Raw genomic sequence first — 26,727 nt, forward strand, 5'->3', positions numbered from 1 at the left:
AGAACCAGAAATGACACTAGAGGGTGGAACTTAGTACAACCGAACGCTGAATGAGACATTTTTAGGCGATCAAAATGTTATAATTAACTTTGATGAATTGAAAACACTGTGAAAGGATTAAAGTTCTAAGATGAAAACACGGACAACTCCCAGACGGGACAACGCCGTGGTAGCGACCTGTCAATCTCAAGGTAGCACTGCCCTAAAGCATCCCCTGCTTTATGGTCTATTTGGCTCTAAATGGGACCATAATTTACTAAATGAACATCATGCTGTATTGAAGAAGACTTGAAACTAGTGATTGAGACCATAAACTCATGTTTACAATGTTTACTGAGGTAATAAATCAAGAGAGAAGTAGGCTCATTTTCTCATAGACTTCTATACAATCAGACTTCTTTTAGCAACATCTTCATTAGCACCCAATGGTCTTTGAGGTACAGACAGGAAGTCAGTTTACTTTATAGATTTTGGATCAGTTTTGTTCCTGTGGTGATTTTCTTCTACGATGGAGACACATTGTATTGTCTCATCTCTCGTTTCGATGTGATATTGTTCATTGTGTTGAGCTGAGATGTAGTTTAGGTTGAGAACTCCCCCTCCACCCCCCTTCTGTGTACCAATCACACCGTCGCCTTGGAAACCAGTTGATCCACAGTAACCAGCCAGGCACCAATCAGCCTCCTGCTACGAGAATCTGTGTGAGATGTTTGGAAGCTGAAACTAAAACTAAAGTGAAGAAGAAGAGAGCAATGCAGACCCCCTCTGAGCCAATCAGTGTCAAACATGTCACCTTGTTTTGACCCTATTACAGTGCCCCCTGCTGGCTAATAATCACGTAATGTAATGCAAGAAGTTATAAACAATGCATATCTAATTATTAGCAGGACCATATTCTTATAATCTTTATATGTATTTCATTTTAAGATAAATAAAGACATGTATATCACCATAATACCCTTGGAGAGTACTACTGCATCAGGCGCACGTTGTATAATGGGCACAGGGGTTAAACATATGGCTAACGTTGTGAATTGAAACAAAACTACTGTACCTGGTTAGGTTTAGGAAAAGATCATGATTTGGGTTAAGAAAATTGTTAAGTTACTTAGGTTACGTACGTAAATTAATGAATGAATTCTGAATTAATGATATGTAATGTCAGGAGAATTAAGCCCTTAACTGTTGATTAGTTTTAATTGATCTCTGGAAGACGCTGATATTGATCTGTTTTCTGTCCCTCAGTGTTCGTATGTCCCTCCCTGTGAGCGGGACAACCAGAAGAACAAAGACAGTGTTTTGTGGTGGGAGGATTACTTCACCAAAGAGGTCAGCAGCCAGTCCTTCACCTGCTTCTTCAACCAGCAGAGGAGGTGAGACAGTAAAGTCTATTTCCAGGTGTGATGCAGATAAATTGGAAACAGGGTGACGTGTGATGCTGTGAAGTTTTCCTCGGAGACGGATCATTGTTACCGCGGGAGATTACAGACGGCGCGCTGCAACCTGCAGCATTACGTGGGCATCTTTTTGTCAGAACCCTCAATTTACTGCCTGCGACCTTTGACCCCGGAGAAGTGACCCATTGACTTCCTATTAACAGTCCTTATAGCTCCATTTTCAGCCATTTTGAAATGGACATTTTTCACAAGAGCGCTTACTGCTGCAGAAGATTACAAACTACTATGATGGTACGTGTCCACGGGCATTTTTGCACTAGGCACCTGATTGGAAGCTTTTACTCGTGGGCTGTCTGCTTCTGGATTTCACACCAGAACAACATGGCAGCTCATTTGGAAACTTTTTTTATCATATAAGTCAGTGGGTTTTTAGTTAGATGCCTGAAATAAGGTCTGTGGTTAACACAAGCTGAAGAGATTTTAACGTCTTGTTCTTCGACATAAAATGCATCTCTAAATATCACATTCCTGAATATTGAAGCTTTTACATGTCTTAAAGGTCCCACATTATAAAAAAACTTTGATTTTCATGTTTTTTTTATTATAAAGCAGGCTTAAGTCCTATATAGATACTGTGAAAGTATCGAAACGCTCAATCCACAGGGAAATACACACAGCCCGTATTCAGAAACTGTTCTAAATCGTTAGGATTTCTGTCCATTTGTGATGTCACAAATATACAATATTTAGAACCTTTACACAGATTTAAACGTAAACATTCTAAATGTGTCCCAGTTTATTACTGGTTGCAGTGTATGTGAATGTCATCAACTGACAGGAAGTACACATGGACCCAGGCTGTTGCCTAGCAACGTATGTCTGTTGCAATTTCGTCGTAATTCCGTCGAAATGCGCTAAAACAGAGCGTTTAAGACAGATGGTAAATACAGGTATATTCAGGCCGACAGTATGAGGAAAACAAAGTTTTTTTTTAACATTACAGCATGTAAACATGTTCTAGTAGAAACACAAAATACAAGTATGATCCGGAAAATGAGCACGATATGGGTCCTTTAAAAAAGGTGGTTGCTAACAAGTGGCTAAATGAGACTACTAGTCTACCAGGGCTCTTGCTTAAGGACGTCCCGTTGTCCCGGGGCCGGAAAAAATAGGATCATACGGATAAAAAAAATAGGATACAAATTCATTCGGAGACGAGAGTTGAAAGAAAAATACCCTGCTAACGTTACAATGAACAGTAATTAAAATTAAACTGACTGCACCTTTTGTGTAGCACACAGTTCTTATTAAACCTCACACAGCACATGCCACCGGCCTCTGACCTCACGCCAGACGCAGCGGCGCAACATTAAGCTTGCCAGTAGCTATTAATGTTAACTGCTAACATTAGACTGTTCGTTATTAACGGTGATGTTACGGTAAAAGCTCGCTAACGAGTCAGCGGTAGACGTTTGCATTTACAACGTTAGGTTAACACTCAAATCTTGTTACTAATGTTAACCACTTACTTTACTTACTTACTCCTCTTCATCCCCATGGGTAGTAAAGCTGCAATGAGATCTCATCATCACATCACATGAGATTGTTTCATAACCAGTTAAAAGTTCCTCCCGATAACCTAAAGATGGAAGAAAAATAAGTAAAGGATCTGGATACTTCTTGTTTAGAACCATCTGCCAAATCAAACTGACAGAAAAAAAAACAGATTTCCCAGAAACAATCTTGAAATAATTCAAACTGATGACCGTAACGTAAAGTGGTTACGGTTAAATTATCCTGCCGACTCCTGTGTTTCTATTTTGAGGAACGTCCAGGGTGTCATTAACCGAGCATTTTGATCATCTGTACCAACTGAAACTGAACATCTTCTCTCAGTTTGACTGATGTTTAAAGAGCCTTTTCATTTTTATCCAGGCTATGTTGGCCTGTTAAAAAGCGCATCTCTTTTCTTACGCTGTGACCGAAAATTGTTGAGACGGATAATTAAAGGAGATCTCCTTTATCGTGTCAGCTTAATCCTCCTATTATTCACCGACGATGCTTACCTGTGACCTTGGCTAGCTTTATTTATATCTCTGCACCAGAAGGATGAGGATGAGGAAACTCTGCTTCCTAAATGAGGAGCCCAGTGGGAGCTCGTTGATGCTGCAGATAAGATATCATTTTGTGTTAGAGAGGAAAAAAGAACTGGAGCACTCGAAAGGAAAAACACCCTTAGTCACTTGATTTATGAGGTTATTTCAGAGGTGGCATGACGGTTATATCCCACAATCTTCTGTGAAACCTGCAAATGCAACTCTGTAGTATCTGTATTAGTATTACATGACCTTCTAAATTCAAGGAGTGACTCATTTTCTTCTCCAGTCGCTCTTACTTTGCTGTTTTTTCTATGACTGTTTAAATAAAGTCAGTTTTATTTGTGCAACCAGGCGGCTACCTTCGGGTCTGAAAAGTGAAGCCAATGCTGAAGTGCCTTAAACCTGCATTCTTTCTAACAGCCAGCAGGGGGCGCCTCCTCTGGTTGCTAAAAAGGTCTGATTGTATAGAAGTCTATGAGAAAATGAGCCTATTTCTCACCTGTTTTATTCCCTCAGTAAACATTGTAAACATGAGTTTATGGTCTCTGTCACTAGTTTCAAGTCTTCTTCAATACAGCATGATGTTCATTTAGTAAATTATGGTCCCATTTAGAGTCAGATAGACCATAAAGCAGGGGATGCTTTAGGGCGGGGCGACAACCAAAAACCAAGATTGCGACGGTCGAACACCAAGATGGTGACGGTCAAAAACCAAGATGACGACAGTCAAAAACCAAGATGGTGACGGACAAAAACCAAGATGGCTGCGGCCAAAAACCAAGATGCGAGAGCCATAAAACCAAGATGGTGACGGCCAAAAACCAAGATGGTGACGGCCAAAATGCGGAATTCGAGGCTTCAAAACATCAATCCACAAACCAATGGGTGACGTCATGGTGACTAAGTCCACTTCTTATATACAGTCTATGGTGCAGCCTGAAATTACAAATGCCAAATTTTCCTCAAAACTCTTCACAATTTGCTTTTCAGCAGCTCAAAGAGCACAACCCCCAAGTGTTGAGTTTCATTAGTTAATTAATAGTCATCAAAAAGAACTGCAAAGTACAAGCAACTGGAAATAATGATTGATTTTATAGTGATGAAACCCTCTAGTGTCACTTCTTGTTGCAAAAAGAAAACAAGATGGCTATGGTCAAAAACCAAGATGATGACTGTCAAAAACCAAGATGGCGACGGCCAAAAACCAAGATGATGACCGTCAAAAACCTAGATGGCGACGGCCAAAAACCAAGATGGCGACGGTCAAAAACCAAGATGGCGACGGTCAAAAACCATGATGGTGATGGTCAAAAATCAAGATGGCGACGGCCAAAAACCAAGATGATGATGGCCAAAAACCAAGATGGTGTCAAAAACCAAGATGGCGACAACCAAAAACCAAGATGGCGACGGTCGAACACCAAGATGGTGACGGACAAAAACCAAGATGGCGGCGGTCGAACACCAAGATGGTGACAATCAAAAACCAAGTTTGCGACGGCCAAAAATCTAGATGCGACAGTCAAAAACCAAGATGGCAACGGACAAAAACCAAGATGGCCACGGACAAAAACCAAGATGCCTGTAGCCAAAAACCAAAATGCAACGGCCATAAAACCAAGATGCGAGGTCCATAAAACCAAGATGGCAACGGCCAAAAACCAAGATGGTGACAGTCAAAAACCAAGGCCAAAAACCAAGATGGCGACGGCCAAAATGCAGAACTCGAGGCTTCAAAACATCAGTCCACAAACCAATGGGTGACGTCATGGTGACTAAGTCACTTCTTATATACAGTCTATGGTGCAGCCTGAAATTACAAATGACAAATCTTCCTCAAGCTCTTCACAATTTGCTTTCCAGCAGCTCAAAGAGCACAACCCCCTACTTTCACTAATAGTCTTTTATGTGAAATATCTGCAGGAAGTGTTGAGTTTCATTAGTTAATTAACAGTCATCAAAAAAAAACTGCAAAGTACAAGCAACTGGAAATAATGATTGAGTTTAAAGTGATGAAACACCAGCTGTAAATTAAATGTTTCTGTTCTTCTTGTAATTTCAGGCCAGACGACGTGTTGTGGCGACGTTCCCACGACACCAGCGTCCTGCTGCACTGCGTCCTCTGGCCGATGGTGTCGCTCCTACTGGGCACGCTCATCGTGCTCCTGACGGTGTGTGCGCGCTCGCTGGCCGTCCGAGCCGAGGCTCTCCAGAAGAGGAAGTGCTCCTACGAGGTGTGCCAGGACCTGTCCGCCGGGCCCTCAGATCGCCGTGGTAACAAGGCCGAAGACCCCCTCACGACGAACTCTGACCCAGAGTTGTCGTCGCCGACAAGGACCCTGCCGCTGTTTGCGGTGCCGGTGCGACGCCGCGACCGAGAACATTAAGACGAAACAGGAAGTTGTTTGTGGAATTCAATCAGGATGCTAACGAGTAGTTGGGCGATGAACTGGCTGAGGACGCCCCCGTCAACCCGCCGCTGTGGATGATGGGAAACCCACCCTGTTGCCTATAGCAGAAGCATCAGCACCTTTCCTCTGGTTTCAACGCAACAAACTGGATCAGAGGATCTCAGAGTTGAATCATCTGATTATAATCAGCGTTGTTGCTTCTGTGCTACGAGTCGTGACGAAGGGTTATTATAACGACAACAGAGCTGTGATCAACGGTACGGTGAATTATGTGTCAGGTAAAGTGAGTCAAACTTCAAACTTAAGGACTCTTAACTGTAGCGCTTCTATTAACGTAGTTTTCCCTCTTTAGTTTAGTCCCAGTAGCCATAAATGTTGATAAATAGCGAGCCAAAGTCCTGACGTCTCTTCAGGCTAGCCACTGTTTCTTCCATTGTTATTTGTGGATAAAGTATTTTCATTTATTATCTATTTTATTTACTTGTGACGGACCATGCACACGATTATAGATACCCATTTCCACAGCACTAATTCCATCACTACAGTTTTTACAGAAAAAGTAGAAAATATCCCAAAACACTCCCGAAAGTACCTCAAGATTGCAGGTAAATACTCCAGTAAATGTACTTTATTTTCCAGGTCTGCTTGTAATCAACAAGGAAAAGTGAGGATAGAAAAAGAGCCAGTAAACATGATCGGGGGTGAATTTAAATAATTGAACTTTATCATTTATTGATGTATTGAGATACAGTGGTGACTCATCAGAGGGCCCATTAGTGGCTCCTGTTGCTTCTGGTTAATGATGGGAGAACTCTTTGAACCCTGAAGCTGTTTGCAGACAGCAGGAACAAACCACAGACTAGACTGGGAGCTCCCAGTTTAACCTCCAACATTTAGACTGGGAGCTCACAGTTTAACCTCCAACATTTAGACTGGGGTAGACTGGTGTGCTGGGGAAAATTCCCCTTCAAGTCAAACCTAAAACAAAGACGAGGTAAATGTCTGTATTCTGGTATTAGAGGTGTCACAAATATCACAGCGTTCTGTCAAATAGTAGTTTACTGCAGGCTTTGGTGGAAAGTAACTAAGTACATTTACTCAAGTACTGTACTTAAGTACAAATTTGAGGTACTTGTACTTTACTTTACTATTTTCTCTTCATGCCGCTTCATTCTTCCATCTCAGAGGGAAATATTGTATTTTAGTTACTTTACAGATTAAGAGATACGATTTTTTCATACAAAACAAAAAATACTTCTTATATGTTCCACCACCGTCGGTTGTCTGAAACTGTAGTATTATTAATATTCTAAGTATTTTTGTTGCGTTTGGTTTTAGGTCAGCAATAAGGCCAGATAATCTGTCTTCTATTTATTTCCCATCTGAAAGCAGAGGAACCATTTTGTTTTGGGAAGTTTCTCTTAAAGTGTAGCGCAGGTTCAACCTGTCATTTTAGATTAATGCACTATAATGAATTGATCATTTCTACAGAGGTAGAGGACTCATTGTTGATGGTTAAACTATAACAATCGTGTTTGGTTTAGCTTAAACTTCCTGTACAGGTTGTTGTGCAGCTGAAATGCTTCCTTCTCTCCTGTAAATCTGATTGGCTGTTTGGTAACAAAGTAGAAATTACAGGTAAACCCACTTATATGGAGGCGACAAAAATATATAATATATATAAAGTAAAAACCAGCAAACAGCAGCAGGTGGTACTTTTGATTGAATCATTTTCAGAGCTTCTACATGTTGGCAAAGACAGAACATTACGATTTATTCATGACGAGCCACGTAGAATGTTTTAGTCCGTATTGTTTATGATGCTGTCGGTATGATATCAGCTGTTTTCAAGTCAGTATAAAAACCCGTTGATGTCGTCCCTCAGAGGCTCTTGAAGGATTGTTTCATAGCCTGGAGTTTGGGTTTCTGTCAGTGACGCGAGCCAGATGTGATCACAGTGGTCAGGGTTGCAAAGGGAGTCGGAACATTTCCGCTATATTTTCAAGGGAAGTTAAGTTCTGGAATTTGGGATTTTTTGCACTATTTCAATATAAAAATCATAGATTAGGTCTACTTATGACGATGCTGAAGTTAGCTTCCGATTCACCAGTTAAGGGGAAAGCTTAACTTACGTTGTTGAGCAACCGATTGTTTTTTGCACCTCTTAATGCCTTTTTTTTTGTTCGTTTAAACTTTAATACTCCTTTCAACCTTGACAAAGGCAGCGCAGACCAGATCCACTCCTTCTGTTCTTACCTTTCACAATAAAAGCCCTAGACATATAATATTCATATGCCAGTATTTCACATTTCCGTGTTATTTGTCACTTCCCTGGTGTGTAAAGGCCTTTACTGTTGTGAAAGCGTGTTAGATGTTTTAGGGATTCTATATTATTTGTTAAAATGCAAAAAAAATGGAAGGCCATGTGGCAATACTGTAAATCCGTAACATTGCTATTTTTTGCATTTTCACAAATAGAATAAAGGTTTCACAAGTGTTTTAGAGGAATAATAATAATAATAATAATAATAATAATAATAATAATAATAATAACTTGGATTTATATAGCGCTTTCAAGAAACCCAAGGACGCTTTAACATAGGCATAAATAAACACAACAAGAATCTTTAGCCTCTCTGGTTAATCTAGTCCACATTTGACCAGTCTAGGTATAGTGGGTTTTGATCTGGACCTGGTCCAATGTGGTCTAGATGTAAAAAAAAAAACAGTGAAATCTCCATTTTTATTTTTTTTTGCGCATTTTCACAAATAGAAGAGAGGTTTCAGCGTTAAGGCTTTACCTTGAATATCTAACAGGCTTTCACAACAGTAAGAGGTGCAAAAAAATGCTCAGCAATGTAAGTTCTGGCATGTTTTAGTTCAAACTATGATCATTTAATCTAATTGTAATCATGCACTGCATTCAGCAGCACTCTTCCATCACGTGTAGCCTGCAGATCATTTACCAGCATCCCGTTAAACAGGAATTATGTTAAATTACAACCCTCTGCATACACACTGCATCCTCCATCACATGTGCAGCCCACACTGCTGCACCGTCTGAGCCAAACGACCACATGCTTTCATGATTATGTCACCGGATTGAATTTGATATGTTTATGATATTTCAGTTAGATAGTAGCCTATAACGCAAAGTACACAGTTTATAACTTGTTAACAATAGTTTTTGCTAGCCAGCTGTTACCATGTAGGATATAGCTTGATTCAGCTAATTGAGGAGCGTTAATTATTCTATTTGCAGGGCTGTTTTTTTCTATCTGCATATGACAAATACAACCTGAGCAAATAACCCCTATATTTTCATACATTTTCACCTTGAATCTACCCAAAATTGTGCAACCCTGGTAGTGGTAGCATCAAAAAGACCCCCGGCTCTGCAGTCTTTGTGAACAGTAGTGTCGGGGCATGTAAGGATCATTTAGTTTAGTGAAACAGAGAATCTGTCTTCTCCTTCTTAAGGAGAAAAGTAGAATTATTGTTGAAGTACAATAACTTTCAAAGACTAAATGACTTTTCTGCCACGCAGCCGAGTTAACAATAGATCTGCTATCACCAAACATGATTCATCCTCCATCAGAGGGAGTTTTTCATCTTCAAGTCTCCAAATTCCTACCACCACCGTTCCTACAGTCTAAAAATTACCTACACGTTGCCTAGCAACAGCCACGAGGCCGAGTGATGTCGCTGCCAATAATGAAAAGTGAAACAGGCGAAACTTGAAGTCTTTTGGCTGCTTGTGTTCTCTGTTGTTGTGAGTCTGTTCCTCCTCAGGTTCAGGTGTTTGAGTGGTTTCACTTTAATGTTGCTGTAGCACGTTCTCTTTGTTCAGCTCCTCGTGGAGAAGTGTCCACGTCTCAGATCTGTGTTGTTGATTTGTGTTTGACCTGAGCGGGAGGACAAACCACATTTATTTTTAGCCTACGCAAAGTTTGACTGAAAACAAACTCTGAATGTCCAATATTCTTTATTTATTCCTCCTGAGGCGTAATGTGCAGAAACAGTGTTTTAAAGTTAGATTACTTATAGTCCCTGTCTGCACGTTATGTTGATATTTTAGATTTATTTTCCCAAAGAGTATTCCTGTGTGATCCAGAACATTTTGTGCACGGGATAATATTTAGTGGGCAACTATGTGGTGTGCATCAGGAGCTTGTAGAAAAACAGTTTTTGCTCCCGTACCCTTAGAGCTCCATACCAACGGCCTCTATTAAGATAAGAAAACTAATATCTGATCATGTTCTCCAAAGAAAATGTGTTGAATTCTGGCTCTTTAGTTGGAGTTGTTTACAGCATGATGTGACATTCAGAGGCATCAGGAAATCACACGACTGATTCTAGTAAATGATGAATGTAGAGAGACAGGAGCAGGAAGTAGCTCCACGATGTAGCTTTGTTTTGTTTTTCAAAACAAAAGTCATTACTGCATCCTCCACTTCTTCCATTTTTACCTCCCATTTCTTACCTTTTCTTTTGTCTTTCTGTCCTTCGCTACTTTCCTTCTTTTCTACATCCCTTCTTCTTACGTTTCATCCCCTTTTTTCTCCCCTAATTATTTAATTTCTCTCTTTCCTTTCCTTTTTAACTTTTCTCTTCTTTGTTTCCTTGTTTCTTTCTTTCTTTCTTTCTATCTTTCTTTCTCATTTCCTTTCCTTTTTGTTGTGTTAAAATCACAAAACTGTTGAATAGAAGCTTCCTTTCTGAAAAAAACAAACACTTTTTAAATCAGTGACACAAAAAATTAAACAAATAGAAACCTGTATGATAGAAATTTCACTTTAACTTTTTTATCTACATTTTTTCATCACTAATATTTCATTACAGTATAAACAAGGTTTTAGTAAAAACCATCCCGTTGTTTCCCCTGAATAATCCTCTCCAAAGAAACCGTAGCGTCACCGTAGCATTCCTGTGTTTTTATGAGCTGTTGTCGTCTTTCTGTCCCAGATGTTCGGTTTTCTATCTGAAGCCATATTCTGCTAAGCTGTGAACTGCAGTAGCAACGAAACTAAACACTGTACAAAAACACAACATGTTGAATTCTATTCTTACACACATGGTTTTGGTATTTAATGACATTTTAGTTGATTTAATCCACACTGTAAAGTTCAGTAACTGATTTATGACATGAAGGAAAATGTATCTGTTTTAATTACTGTATTAATATCATTATTATTATTATTGTTGTTGTAGTTATAATGAGTCTTTTGTTTTCTATCACACCTTTGTACTCTGCACTGTGTCGTCCGTCATCTCTGAACCTCAGCTGTGTACCATGTGACCCAGGTAGCCGCTTCCTCCATGTTTTACTGATAAAGATGATAACTATAGTGCCTGATAGAGATCTTTAAATAAAAACACATTTTATCTTCAGACTGAGTCACGCTGCAGCCTTTTCTGCTCGTCCAACATCCAGCCTCACTTTGAACTTAATGTTTAAAGTTAATCTGATCACAAATAAATCAGATCCCAGCTCATAATCACATCATTTATTTATTTATTTATTTATTTATTATAAATGTGTGTAATCTACAAAGAAGAAAATTAATTCTGATTTGAAAAGAAATGTCTTAACTCAAGGACAATTTAGTATTTTTTTTTACCAAAACCTTTAATCCTATTTCACAGACTTTGTTTAGTCGTCATGGAGATAGCTCGGTTTTAGTGGTGAAGGATATTTCCTTAAGATATTATCATAATATTTCAGAGTATTTTTTGCATTAGTAATATGGTGAAATACTGAAAAAATCTTAAAGAACACTACTATAAGATAGCTACTATTTTTGTTTCTTATAAATATATTGTTTAGTATTAATATAGTTTTGGGCATTTATACTTTTAGGCAACAGAAAATGACAGAACAACAAAGATCGACTATATTTTATTTATATATGTGTATACAGTATATTTGTATTTATCTTATGAGACAAGAGCAGCTTTTGCTAGATTTGAGCTGACCGAATAATAATTAAGAAATTGAAGAAATAAAGAAAAGGGGGGGGGAACAAACCGCTTTAATCTTGCTGTAATAAATGTGATTTGGTTTTGTCTGTCATATCAGTCAAGCTTATTGAACTCTGTCAAACTCAATGATGCAGTTGGCCGTGGTGGAAGAAGAATTAAAGAGGTGGAGGGAGAGAGACGCTACGTGGATATTACAATGAAAATGGGTTTGTTTTGATGTGTGTGTCTTTCCTTTCATCTTCTTGCTCTCATCTTTATTCTTTCATTCACAAATCCCATCAACATGAATCACCTCCTACCACACTAGAGGACACACACCTGTACAGCCTGAGTCAGACCCATTGTTCTTTATAATCACTGCACACATATTGACCTCTCTGACCTTGGACAGCAGCGTTAACATCACACCACTTATCCCAACGCTCTGTTAGTATGAAACACTTCCACTGCTATCACATGTTTTATAAATGCATTTATTCAAATACAAATCACATTAATATACAAACATAAAAAACAGCACAATATATTGAAATTAATAAAACCATATCACAAAATCCACATAAACATATGGTTAAATACAAATACACAATCATGTCCACAGTATTTCAGAATCAGGTTTATTGCCAAGTAGGTTTTCACAAGGAATTTGCCTTGGTGTTTTGGTCCATAACAATAAGAGAAAAGAAAAAAAAAAAGAAAAGCAAATAATGGAAAAGTAAAAGACAAAAAAGATAAGTAGAAAATATAAAAAAACGGCTAAAAATATAAGAAATATACATTCTAAAAATATATTGGACAAATAGGTTGTATTCTATTCCATCCTTGTAATTGTTTTTAAACAAATCATTTATTAATCACATAACAATATATATTGTACAATATTTCACTTTATTTATTGTACACATGTTCATATACAGAGGTGCAAACAGATAAATAGATAATGGAAAACAAAACAAAAAACATGAGTTTGTGTTATATGCATCATATTATAATACATATGTTTAATTATATAAAAACTTAATAGCTTTATTTTGTTTTTAACATTAGATAAATTGGTACTATATTGTTTAAATTAATTAATAAAGTGCAGGAAAGTTGGCAAGGTTCCTGACCATTTTTTCTTATGAATATGGGATTTTCCAAAAATATTAAATACCTGTATGATATACATGTTATTTTCAATTTTATCTTAGCTAAAATATAACATACAAAATATTTTAAAATATACAAAATATCAGATAAATAGGCTGTATTCTATTCAATCTTTGCAATTGTTTTAAAATAAACTAGGATGGCACTCAGAGAGCGTAGACCAACACGTTCAGAGGAAAATGACTCCACAAGGATGTTAACAACTTCCATGAAGAAAAGGAGAATGGTGAGTAAAATGAATACACTTTATGTAGCGTAAACTTGATGGTATTTCTGTTTAACATTTCTTTGATTTCTTGTTGTTTTCTGGTGGTTAAATATCAGCTCAATGATGATTGTTTGCATCTGTTAAAAGGTAATTTATGCTGCGTTCAAGACCACTCGGAGGTCGGAATTTTCCAGTCGAAATTTCCAACCGACGCCAAACGTAAATAAAAACAATTTCAGAGATTGTTTACCGTAACATGCTCCCTAATAACATGGCAACATATTTTGACATCAATTTGTAGGTTTTATTATGCGATAGTGTGTATTATTTGAGTTAAATACAGGCAAATATACGTTACCTTGCCTTTTAGTTGATGTCAGACAACTGAAGGAGGTCGTACATTTTTTAGTTCCGAGTTGTCTTGAATGCAGCATAAGTACACTTACTCAAATACTGTGGAGTAGCAGAACAACAGAGTATTTCTTTTACAGTGTGGTATTAGTACTTAAAGTGGCAGAAGGCAGTATATTTTTGGCATCATTTAGCAAAAATCCCACAATAACCTTTCAGCATATTATAATTCAAGAGTTCTGAGAGATAACTAGACTTCTGCTCCTCCTCATGGCTCTGTTTTAAGGCTTTAGAACATCTAGCCTGTGATGGGAGACTTTGACCAATCACAGGTCAGTTCATTGAAAGAAGGCATTCCTATTGGCTGTGCTCTGGCGAAATTGGAGAAAATATGATTTAAAAAAGTTATTTTTATAAAACGGTCGCTATATCGTGACAGTAGTACATGAAACAGGTAACCTGAAAAAAATCATGTGCCTCTGTGTCCTCCAGTGCTCCTAATGGCATCTGCAAGATTTCACAGACCGGAGGAAAACAAGCAGTAAGATTGTATTTCTCTCCTCAGATGTTCTCAGAATCCTCTTGTAGTGCACGGTTTAGTTGTAAAACAGGAAAGTTTGTGACGCCGCCGCTATCCTGCAAATCTGTTGAAGGAACGCCAAGTTCAGGTCACATGACCGGAGCACAGCCAATAAGAACGCTCTCTCAATGAAATGACCTGTGATTGGTCAGAGTCTCCCGTAGCAGGCTAGATGTTCTAAAGCCTGAAAACAGAGCCATGAGGAGGAGCAGAAGTCTAGTTATCTCTCACAACACTTGAATTAAAATATGCTGAAAGGTTATTATGGGATTTCTGCCCAATGATGCCAAAAATATACTGACTACTGCAGCTTTAAATGTGATTAATCGCAAATTAATCACACGTTTTTTTACCAGTTCAAAATGTACCTTAAGGGAGATTTAATCAACATGTTCTCAACATGGGAGTGGACAAATATGCTGCTTTATGCAGATGTATGTATATATGTATTAATGGAAATCAATTAACAACACAAAACAATGACAGATATTGTCCAGAAACCCTCACAGGCATTTAGCATAAAATATATGCTCCAATCATAACATGACAAACTGCAGCCCAACAGGCAACAACAGCTGTCAGTGTGTCAGTGTGCTGACTTGACTATGACTTGCCCCGACCTGCATGTGATTATCATAAAGTGGGCATGTCTGTAAAGGGGAGACTCGTGGGTACCCATAGAACCCATTTAAATTCACTGATCTGGAGGTCAGAGGTCAAGGGACCCCTTTGAAAATGGATGACAGTTTTTCCCTTTTTCCAGTTTGGAGCGCTATTTAACCTCCTTCACGACCAGCTAGTATGACACGGTTGGTACTGATGGATTCATCAGGTTTTATAGTTTCAGATGATTTGCGAATTTGTGTTAACGTGTTATTATCGTGTTAACTTTGACAGCCATAGTTTATACCTTAGTTTTTTGATGACAAATATTTCCTCTCTACAAGATCAGCTTCTTATTCCTTCTTACATTCTACCTCAGCTTCTCATTTTAACAAACAGTGAGTGGAGCCGCTGTTTTAGTGCTCGGATGGATCAAAAACCTGCAGACTCTTGGCCCTCTGTGGCCATTTAACATCTCAACACCTCCCTCTCAGCAGCATAAATATTAACACCACCACCATCAGCAAAAGCACATCATAATTGAGAGCAGTACATCAGCTCCCCCCTTCAGCGCTGACTTCAAAGTAAAAGACCTGAAATGACCTCAAACTGTCTTTTAAACTTGTTCAGCAGTGAGTCTCAACATGGGGATCAGGACCCCTCAAAGGGTCGCTGGATAAATCTGAGAGGATAACATCTAAAACCTGTTTCTTCTGCAAACAATACTTATTTTTTTCTGACTTTTCTGTAATAATCCCTAAAGGGTTACCCTCTCAGACCTCTGAAGACAATTTAATGGAACAACTTGAGAGTGTTGTGAGTGCGACACTAAATCAGTATCAGTAAATCTTCTTCTGCTGCTGTTTTTTAATCAATACCACAGTTTGAACTCTGACACACTGAAGCAGAACTCTGCAGCAATTTGTTTTGCTATTGACAATCGATGCGTCTAAATTACGGCATTTTGGAGTCGCGGTCGATGTTTGTCTCGACATCAAGTGAACAAGAGGATTTGCTTTTATTTTTTGTTGTGTATTTAAGCATTTATTGTTCACAAAAAAAGTCATTTAAAGAGAAGACAAAGAAATTTAGAAAGCTCAAATGATTTTTGAGCTCTCCCTCTGTCTTTTGGTCTTAATGGTCTTTTTTAATATCTGGTAGACTTTGTGTGTTAAAAAGTAAGACGTGTGAAAGGTCAGCTCAGAGATATAAAACTCAAACGGGGCTCGTCCAGGATCTCAGGGTAATAATTCACCGCAAAGACGTGCTGACGTTCATGAAAACAAGTCTCCTGTTAAAAACTGAGTTCAGGTCAACGGTGATATTAAATTCTGTGAAGGCGAAGACACTCATTTAGATTGTTGAGCTGATTAAAGTTGTGAATCCATCGGTACCAACCATGTCATACTAGCTTGTCATGAAGGTGGTTAAATAACGCTCCAAACTTGCGCTACATTTTGGCAAAGAAAAACTGTCATGTCCATTTTCAAAGGGGTCCCTTGACCTCTGACTTCCAGATATGTGAATGTAAATGGGTTCTATGGGTACCCACGAGTCTCCCCTTTACAGACATGCCCACTTTATGATAATCACATGCAGTTTGGGGCAACAATAGTCAAGTAAGCACACTGCAGTTTGCCATCTTGTGATTTGAGCATATTGTTTTATGCTAAATGCAGTACCTGTGAGGGTTTCTGGACAATATCTGTCATTGTTTTGTGTTGTTAATTGATTTCCAATAATAAATATATACATACATTTGCATAAAGCAGCATATTTGTCCACTCCCATGTTGATAGGAGTATTAAATACTTGACAAACCTCCCTTAAGGTACATTTTAAAACAGATAAAAAATGTGCGATCAACTATTTTAATCGATTAACAGCCCTAAAATCAACTAATTGATTAGTCGACAAAATCGTATGCTTGTTAGTCGAATAAGAATTTCTTTGGTCGAGGACAGCCCTATTAAAATGTCCCATTCAGTAGATATCTTGGTCTCAAGGTGTTGTCTTTAGTTTGTGTGGTGCTTTTGTGAATCTTTTACTGAAGCAACATCCTGAGTTTCTTTCAGTTTTAGAGCAGCACATTGAAACCTAAACTTCACTCCCTGTTGAGCGAGTGTGCAGCTTGTTACTAAAGTTGTGTTTCCCATGACTGTTGATGCTGGCTGGACTTGTTTGTTCCTCTTTGAGCTCGCTGTCAGGACTGACTCGAAGCTCGTGGGACGTCGGCTGATTTCTAACTTTGTCTCGGTATAAATCTCTGCCAGGACGGAGAGATGAGGAGGATGAGGAGGATGAGCCGGAGGTTCGGTCCGGAGGGATTGGGGCTCAGCTCGGCCTCTCTGACAGAGACTCGTCGACTCTCTTTTAAGCCCCTCATAGCTGCTGTATCTGGGTTACCCAGTTCTGCTGCGGCCTCAGCGTGCCCTACATCAATATGGAAATCACAAGTTTCACATATGCACAGTAGAAAAAGTCGCTAAAGCTTTTTCTGTTAGTGTCTCGCTGTATGTTTAGTTATAAAGTCTTTTTTTTGTTTTTTTTAACCGGCAGTCAGATTAGAAGATCAATATACATTTTTCAGTTTCAAAGCCGTTTGAACACTTTTAGCTGTAATGAAGGGTTTCAAAAGACAGCATGAAAGATTGAAAAGACAACTTTATACAACAATGTGACAAATGTGATATTGTCTGACTTTCAAATGTTGAAACAGACAAATTGTTGTGATTGAAAAATCATTAAACTTGTGCCTTTTTTATGACTTTATGACTCAACATACTATACTATGACTTTTTTGGACATACTATACTTATACTTTCTTTCGAGCCATTATACTATGACACTTTTCGACACACTGTACTATTACTTTTTTTGACTTAAAATACAATTACTTTTTAATGACCTTTTTGGACATACTACACTGGATGTTTTTATTAATTTTTTCAACATACTATACTATGAATTTTTTATTAATGTTTTCAACATACTATATTATGACTTTTTTGGACATACTATACTAGGACTTTTTTTATAATGTTTTTCAATATACTATACTAAGACTTTTTAAAGTTTTGACATTCTCTACTAGAACATTTTTATAACTTATATGACTTATTATACTAGGACTTTTTTCAACATACTATATTGGGAATTTTTTCAACATACATTTCAATTGTTTTCTGTACTTGCTTACTTTTAGACATTGCTGTATTTTCCCTGTTGTTTGTAAAGCCAACAGTCTCTGTTAACTCAGATCATTTTAATAGTCAGAATGAGCTAACGTAGCAACGTTTCTTCTCTCTTGATCAGATGGATGTCATCGTCTGTTCAGCGTCCGGTGTAGATGAAATCTGAGGATACTAAGACTTAAGATGCAAATTTTCGACATACTATACTATGACTATTTTCGACATGCTATACTATGACTTTTTGTGGACATACCATACTAAGACTTAAGATAAAAGTCTATCGACATACTATACTGAGTCTTTTTTAATGAAAAATTTCGACATACTATGCGTTGGCTTTTTTTTCATGACAATTTTCGACCAACAATACTGACTTTTTTCGACATAGTCATGTGACTTTTTATCAACATACTAAATGTTCATGCTTAAGTTATTTAAAAAAAGGTATAAATACAAAAAAATATTTGCATTTGAATTTTAAAAAATGTGTAAAATAACATACGATTATCATGATGAACGAAATGAAATAAAAAAAAAACACAAACTTAGTTTTGCAGCTACTTTTAATTCGCACGTAATAATCCAGTTTACAGTGATCTGACAGCAAGTTATAAAAACTGATTTACATTCTCAGAGGGCTGGGGGATATAATATCAATAAAATATATTTCTAATATGAACATATAATAATATATGACAAATGTATGCTAAATCATATATCAAATAATCAAACTGGTATTATCTATCACATCAGAAGTGAGTAATCAGAACATTTAATAACTAATTTTGTTAGTCTAAGTACAAAATAAAAGAATATGTATGCATAATATCATAGTTTCACATATTGTTTGCACTGACAGAAAAAAAATAATACTGAGGAATTGCCCAGCCCTGTACACTTCTGTGATTAAAAAATAATGATCATTATATCCTCAGAATTTAATCCAGAAAACAGATATTATATGAGCAGAAATCATGTAAAAACCCTGAAAATCCTCCAGCAGTCGAACCAAACAGAAACAGAAGAGGGTTCTCCAAATGTTGGATTTGCAAATGTGAACTTTTCAGACATTACATGTCACAAATTTCTGAAATATTTTGACACTGAACTCCAGTGATTTATTAATGTATTTAAAAAAAAAAAAAAAGACAGAAAATAGGGAAAAGGGGGAGTTCCTGCCTTGTATTCAGACATTTCTTTTAGAAGTTTTAAGTTCATGAACAACTTTATAATTTTTTTTTGACTGTTTTAAAGCATTTCTGTTTTGAGAAATTAACCATTTAATGTTTGAGTAAATGTCTGAATACAGCAGGTTATAATTTCTTGCAGCTACTTGACAATTGTCGATTTCATAAATGGAAATACTTCAATATTACACAGCATAAAAATGATTGAGACATATATATATATATATATATATATAATCATATATAAAAAAGACTATTACACCAATATTTACATACAGCAATATGTGTAACTTTTTAAATAAACAGCTTATATGGAGCAGTGAGTGAGAACATAGTTATTATAGAAAAAATAGATGGCTCTTTCCTTCCCTGTGATCAGTCAGTTATATTAAGGATATAACTGCAAGCTAACATCAGATTTGAACACATATGTCTTTAATAACCACCAACAACCTGAGATCAACCCGTGTTTCCCTTCAACACTTAAGAAAACAATTAATTGATAGGATTCATCTCCAACATTGTTTTAAACATTTTGTTGTGACACTTTTGACTTTAAAAAGTCGCCATCAGGTCACAAATTGAACAAAATATGAATTAACTGATTAGAACTGTAGCTAATAAAAGAAGCTTCCCTGTAATCCCAGCAAACACTCAAATATGTTCTCTGTTTACTCTGAAAACTGGAGTCACAGATTGTTTAAAGCTTCAGTTTATTTTCTGTAGTTCTGTTGGCGTTAAACTTGTCACGAACTTGATGTGACAGTAAATGTGACTTATTGTGTGTTAACCACAAATCTCTCATATAATTTATGTTTTCTTTACTTGCTTACTTTTAGACATTGCTGTATTTTTCCTGTTGTGTGTGATGTAAAGCCAACAGTCTCTGTTAACTCAGATAGTTTTAATAGTCAGAATGAGCTAACGTAGCAACGTTTCTTCTCTCTTGATCAGATGGATGTCATCATCTGTTCAGCGTCCAGTGTAGATGAAATCTGAGGAGAGACCAAGAACAAAGTTAGAAGGTAAGTAGGAATGGTTGATGAACACCATAGCAAGTACCAATAAGAAAATGTATTATTCTAAAAATTCTAAAAAAATGTTCTACTAATTCTAGACAATTTAATCTGTTCATATGATATATACTGTATGGTTAAGGGGAAGTTTTTAGGTAGTGAGTCTCACCGCGGCAGTACTCGGGGTTGAAGTTTTCGTAGATGGGGTAGAGAGGATTCTCCTGTTCACTGCGATGTTTCCTGGCTCTCAGGACGTCCCGCACACACTGGTGAAGGAAGGAATACTGGCACTGCAACACACATATGGGGGAATCAGTTTGAAACTGTAATGAACACGTTGATATGTATTATTATTATTTTTCTGAAGTAAGAAAACAGTCTTGCATTAGATTACAGTATGTTATTTCACATGTAATGCTCAGTCTTGTTTATCTAATACCATACTATAATTTTCATATAACTTTTTTTATAACTGACTACATTATGACATACTATACTGTGACTGTGAAACGGGGAACCATCCAAGCTGTGTACAGTAAGGATGGGACACTGTTGACCTCAACTGAGGAGGTAATCGGGCGGTGGAAGGAGCACTTTGAGGAACTCCTGAATCCGACTAATACGCCCTCTATTGTAGAGGCAGAGCTGGAAGCTGATGGGGGACCATCATCAGTTACCCTGGTGGAAGTCACTGAGGTAGTCAAACAACTCCACAGTGGCAAAGCCCCGGGGATTGATGAGATCCGTCCAGAAATGCTGAAGGCTCTGGGTGTGGAGGGGCTGTCTTGGATAACACGTCTCTTCAACACTGCGTGGAGGTCGGTGACAGTGCCTAAGGAGTGGCAGACTGGGGTGGTGGTTCCCCTGTTCAAAAAGGGGGACCAGAGAGTGTGTGCCAATTACAGGGATATCACACTACTCAGCCTCCCTGGTAAAGTCTACTCCAAGGTGCTGGAAAGGAGGTTTCGGCCGATAGTTGAACCTCGGATCGAAGAGGAACAATGCGGATTCTGTCCTAGCTGTGGAACAACGGACCAGCTCTTCACTCTCGCAACGATCCTGTTGAGGCCTGGGAGTATGCCTATCCAGTCTACATGTGTTTTGTGGACTTGGAGAAGGCGTATGACCGGGTCCCCCGGGAGATACTGTGGGGAGTGCTGCGGGAGTATGGGGTGAGGTGGTCACTTCTTAGGGCCATCCAATCCCTGTACGCCCAAAGCGAGAGCTGTGTTCGGGTCCTCGGCAAAAAGTCGGACTCGTTTCCGGTGGGGGTTGGCCTCTACCAGGGCTGCGTTTTGTCACCAATCCTGTTGGTGATATTCATGGACAGGATATCGAGGCATAGTCGGGGGGGGAGGCGGGCTTGTTTTGAGTGAGGGGACTATGGAAGCAGCGGGGGCGGTATTGCATTCGCTTTACCGCACCGTTGTGACAAAAAGAGAGCTGAGCCGAAAGGCAAACTCTCGATCTACCGGTCAGTCTTCGTTCCTTCTCTCACCTATGGTCATGAGGGCTGGGTCATGACTGAAAGAACGAGATCGCGGGTACAAGCGGTCGAAATGGGTTTTCTCAGGAGGGCGGCTGGCGTCTCCCTTAGAGATCGGGTGAGAAGGGAGTCGTTCCAGGCACGACCAGCTGGGACGAGGCCCAGGACTAGGTGGAGAGATTATATCTCCACACTGGCCTGGGAACGCCTCGGGATCCCCCAGTCAGAGCTGGTTAATGTGGCCCGGGAAAGGGAAGTTTGGGGTCCCCTGCTGGAGCTGTTGCCCCCGAGACCCGACCCCGGATAAGAGGCTGAAGATGGATGATGATACTGTAACTTTTTTACATAATATGCTATGTCTTTTTTATGACTTTTTTGGACATACTATACTATGACTAAAAGTCTTAAAGAGTCATAGTATAGTTCGGCGAAAGTCACAAAAAAAGTCATAGCATAGTATGTTGAAAACATTCATAATATAGTATGTTGAAAAAAGTATATAACCTGATACTGGTGTTTCAGCCTTAGTTTGGTCCTATATTTACATGTAATTAGATGGTCATGGTTTCATGTCTTATGTGTGGGGGGTGTACCTCAGTTTGGACCATGTGTTGGCGGTGCAGCCGGATGTCGAACACACTGCCGTACAGGTCGATGGTTCCTTTAGAGTCCAACTGCTGCAGAACCCGATCCAAGGCGATGAACGTCCCTGTACGGCCAACACCAGCACTAACACACACACACACACACACACACACACACACACACACACACACACACACACACACACACATAGAGTCAACTGTAAACACATACTCATATTAAAGAGGCCATGTAGATCTCAACAGCAGAGATGTCACACATACACACTCTGTCCTACCTGCAGTGCACCACGGTGGCTCCGGTGCTGGGTGATCGGTCCACGTAGTCCCGGACCGTCCTGACGAACTGGATCAGGGACTGGGTGCTCTCTGGGACTCCGTGGTCGGGCCACACAGTGTAGTGGAAGTGACGCAGCACTCGAGGGTAACTGCAGCCACTCTCCTGTCAGCATTTATTGATCACATATTAATAAAAACGATCAGGATAAAAAGTGTGAGTATGGTGAGGTACGGTTATAGATAAAAAGGCGGTACCGAGGTGATCTTGAACTCTCTGATGGTCCACTCCGGCAGGACGGACTCAGACAGTATCTGAATGACCAGGTCACCATAGTATAGAGGCTCTCTGTCTGCAGGCCAGTACTGGTCACACTTCACCTGCAACACACAAACACAACACTCACATATTTACATAGACATTTTCTTTCCTTCTTTTTTTTTTTAATATATATATATATATTCATTCTGCTCTCAATCTTTTCTCAACTTGTTAGAATCTGATAATGTAACACACAAAACAGGAAAATATATTACTATTTATTCAGGTTGTAAGTTTTATAAAGAAAAAAATGCTGCTTTTCTCTGATTTGTATCTTTGTAAACTGAATATCTTTGAGTTTTAGACAAAACAAGACATTTGAAGATTTTGTAATGACAGACTTTTCATTTTCCACTATTTTCTTAAAATTTCATAGATAAACTAATTCATAAATACAGAAAAAGTAATCAACAGATTAATCGATAAAGACAGAAGCAGCCCTCGTAGATTCTTATACTAGTATTATTATAATTTCCATGAGTATATTTTCTAGAGCTGCAACGATTAGCAGATTAATCAATTAGTTGATGGCCAAGAAAAATAATTTGCAACTATTGTGATAATTGATTAATAGTTTAGGCTACTTTTCAAGCAACAATAACAAAGATTCTCTAGTTTTAGCTTCTAAATTGTGAGAATTTTCTTTGTGTTATTTGGGTTATAGGTTTTAGACTTTTTGTTGAGAAAAATAAGCATTTTGACCATTTCTATAGGTTAAACCGTTAATCTAGAAAATAACTGTCTGATTAATAATAATAATCATTAGTAGCAGCTCTAGCAATTTATAGGTTTTATTGATATTCAATCTCTTCTCGGTTCAGTCGATTCTTAACCTGTGAGAAGTAACATCAACGTTTAAAATCAAAAGTTCGATTTACTTAGAAAACATTTTAGTATTTATTCAGGATGCAAACAGCTGGCAACAGCTACAGATGATTGCAGATATTATTTAGTGTGTTCATTCCTTAGTTACCTTCTTGTTTTTGTCTTTTTGTTTCAGGATTAAACTCATTTCATGTCGGATTTTGATATAAAGGATTCATCCTCAGAGCACCATGAATATCTCCTGTAGATGTTGAGATATAAAGTGTTGGATGGACCGGGACGATAAAACCCTAAATTAATTAAACCGTCGATGACTCACCCGTCCCTTCTCCACACACTGCGTCACCATGACGACGTTGTAGACGCCGTGCTCCCACACCATCCGCCAGAAATCGTCCTTGGTGCCGGGCAGCGGGCCCTGGGTGGCGATGTACTCCCTGCGGTAGTTATTACCCTGCAAACACACACACACACACACACACACAAACAGGAGACAGGTGTTAGTCTGTGGAAGTGTGTGTGTTTAATACGTGTGTGTGTGTGCTGTGTGTACGTACAGGTATGTAGCTGGCGTTGATGTAGTCAGAGCAGGGGTCGTCCTCTAGGTACGCCAGCTTCACTCTGGTAGAATCATCTACACAAAACACACATTCATGACTGTAATAACAATAACAGTATTTGCTGGTTTTGGGAGAGTGTGTTTATAGTGTAACCTACAGTATATATTTAAGTATTATGTTCAGGACCTTCATGTAATAATAAAATGTTCAACCAGCTCAGAACTCGGAGCTAAAAGAGGCTAAAAAGCTCTGCAGAGCTTCAGAGATGGAGACGATTCTGTGATTTTGTCATTACGGGCGACTACTTCAGATTACATAGTAATGTGATCCATTGGTGATATAAAACTATTTATTAGTGCAGCTTTAATGTTTTCATTTTTATCAGTGTAAAAGTGAAAACAATAAAGCTTAGTAGCACCAACAGGGATCAAGTCTGATATAAAGTCTAACAACTAAACATTATTTTCATTATTCATTAATCTAGCAGTTACTTTAAGCTCAGAAGGAGCACTGCAAACAAATGGTAAATGGACTTGGACTTATATAGATGGTAAATGGACTTGGACTTATATAGCGCTTTTATAGTCTTCCGACCACTCAAAGCGCTTTACACTACATGTCAGTATTCACCCATTCACACACACATTCATACACTGATGGCAGAGGCTACTAAGGTGCCAACTTTGCCCATCAGGATTTAATCTAAATACTCATTCACACACCGATGGCTATGCCTCCGGGAGCAATTTGGGGTTAAGTGTCTTGCTCAAGGACACATCGACATGTGACCCGGAGCAGCCGGGGATCGAACCACCGACCTTCCGATTGGTGGACAACCTGCTCTACCCTCTGAGCCACAGCCGCCCGTAACAACAGTTATTATCATTAATAAACTGATTAATAGACTATAACATGTGAAACAAATACTGAAAAATAGCCCAAGTGGACTTATTCAGACAGTTCAAAATGAGTTTACTACGATGTGAAACACAGAAAAACGGTAATAAAACCGTTTAGATGGACCAACATGTCCACTGCAGCGACAGCAACAACACTACACGTTTTATTTTGATCTAAATAACACCAACTTTTATCACATTTAACAGCTTTTCAGAGGTTTTTATTATTATTGTAAGTGAGAATATGTGTTCAATGTCTTTAAATGTGAAGAAGTTCAGCTGTGACTCACTCAGACTGAAGAGGATGATTCATTTTATTACTACACCAGAGTGTGAATAGATATACTGTATATAGTTAATTATAGAGCTGTAAATGCATCATCTCAAGTCATAAATCATATATTTCTGTTCATATAGAAAACTGTCTGCAGTTATGAACGACTGACGCTTAATTACTTTATTTAAACTGTGATACTCTGAATATAACACACACACACACACACACACCGATTCAAACTCCTTAATTAGATTTTAAAACACATTATTAGTTTATGTTAATAACTAATGAAGAAATAAAGAGACTAAGGCGGTTCATACATGTTTAGTTGTGTAGTTATTAATGTTTTTATCACCCCGAGGTTCGACCCTCAGGCTGGTCGCCATAGCAACAGGAGCCGTCTCGTTAATTAAAGCTGTTAACGATGTCGTCGTCGTTATGATTCTCACACTGATTGTTTCTCACTGAGGGACTCAACGGCAGCAGCTTTTCTTTTACAGTTTCTATATAAATTAAAGTTATTTAATGTTAATGTGTTTAATTTGTTGCTGCACCAGAGAAATTAAGACATATAATCTACCACACACACACACACACACACACACACACACACACACACACACACACACACACACACACACACACACAGAGCGGTACTAACATGGCAGGATGTTGTTGTAGCGGTTCTTTCCTCGGTTCTCCGGCAGACGGGCGACGTCCATCGTCTGGTTGCGTCCTACGTCCTTCAGATCCTGAGTGAGGACAACATCATCATTCAGTCACATTAAATTAATCCATTAATGTTTCATCCTTTACTACAGGGAGCCAAACTTCTCAAGTAGCAGCAGCAACAAGACGCTTGCATAAATAAAATAGAGTACGAAACAGTTTGATGTGAATGTGATCAGAGAACAGGTTTTACCTCGAACTCCTCAGACAGCAGGTAGTTGGAGTCGGCCTGTAGTTTAGTCAGATGGGACTCAAAGTGGCAGGCTTTGATGGGACTGGACAAAGAGACCCAGAAGTTATGAAAACAGACATATTCAAGTTATTTATTAACAGAAATCATCAACAATATGATATTTCCACCATACAAATAACTATAAAGTTATATGCTATAACTTCTGGTGCAAAATAAGAGATTCTCACCTGGTGACCCGACGATTACTGAAACAAAAAGAAACACAATCAGGTCGTATTAATTAGTTATTATACATGAAGTAATTAGTCAAGAATCAATCAGTTAATAGTCAGTTTTGAGAGTGTTCATGAGATGGAAAATTTAACAATACATTCATTT

General features: G+C 38.4%; 2 protein-coding genes across 5 annotated transcripts in view; one reads left to right on the forward strand and one right to left on the reverse strand.

Moving 5' to 3' along the window:
* LOC141761988 (calcium-activated potassium channel subunit beta-4-like) overlaps positions 1-12,070 on the forward strand; it is a 30,221-nt gene extending 18,151 nt beyond the window's left edge. Inside the window, exons 3-4 of the mRNA XM_074625744.1 lie at positions 1,246-1,373; positions 5,559-12,070. Of these exons, the coding sequence (XP_074481845.1) occupies positions 1,246-1,373; positions 5,559-5,883 (453 nt within the window). The 3' untranslated portion in view covers positions 5,884-12,070. The remainder of the gene's footprint in view (positions 1-1,245; positions 1,374-5,558) is intronic.
* Positions 12,071-17,994: 5,924 nt separating this feature from the next.
* Positions 17,995-26,727, reverse strand: part of ptprb (protein tyrosine phosphatase receptor type b) — a 38,098-nt gene continuing 29,365 nt past the window's right edge. For 3 of the 4 annotated variants that reach the window (XM_074626060.1, XM_074626058.1, XM_074626057.1), the window contains 10 exons: positions 26,577-26,594; positions 26,350-26,431; positions 26,089-26,179; positions 24,249-24,325; positions 24,011-24,145; positions 22,803-22,925; positions 22,547-22,710; positions 22,260-22,395; positions 20,350-20,470; positions 17,995-18,139 (listed from right to left, as the gene is read on the reverse strand). In XM_074626060.1, coding sequence (XP_074482161.1) covers positions 18,117-18,139; positions 20,350-20,470; positions 22,260-22,395; positions 22,547-22,710; positions 22,803-22,925; positions 24,011-24,145; positions 24,249-24,325; positions 26,089-26,179; positions 26,350-26,431; positions 26,577-26,594 — 970 coding nt within the window. In that variant the 3' untranslated portion in view covers positions 17,995-18,116. Of the gene's footprint in view, positions 18,140-18,522; positions 20,160-20,349; positions 20,471-22,259; positions 22,396-22,546; positions 22,711-22,802; positions 22,926-24,010; positions 24,146-24,248; positions 24,326-26,088; positions 26,180-26,349; positions 26,432-26,576; positions 26,595-26,727 lie in introns of those variants that run through there. The other variant, XM_074626059.1, reaches the window with a different exon arrangement.

This window comes from Sebastes fasciatus, chromosome 23 (assembly GCF_043250625.1).
Source record: "Sebastes fasciatus isolate fSebFas1 chromosome 23, fSebFas1.pri, whole genome shotgun sequence".
Lineage (NCBI taxonomy): Eukaryota > Metazoa > Chordata > Actinopteri > Perciformes > Sebastidae > Sebastes > Sebastes fasciatus.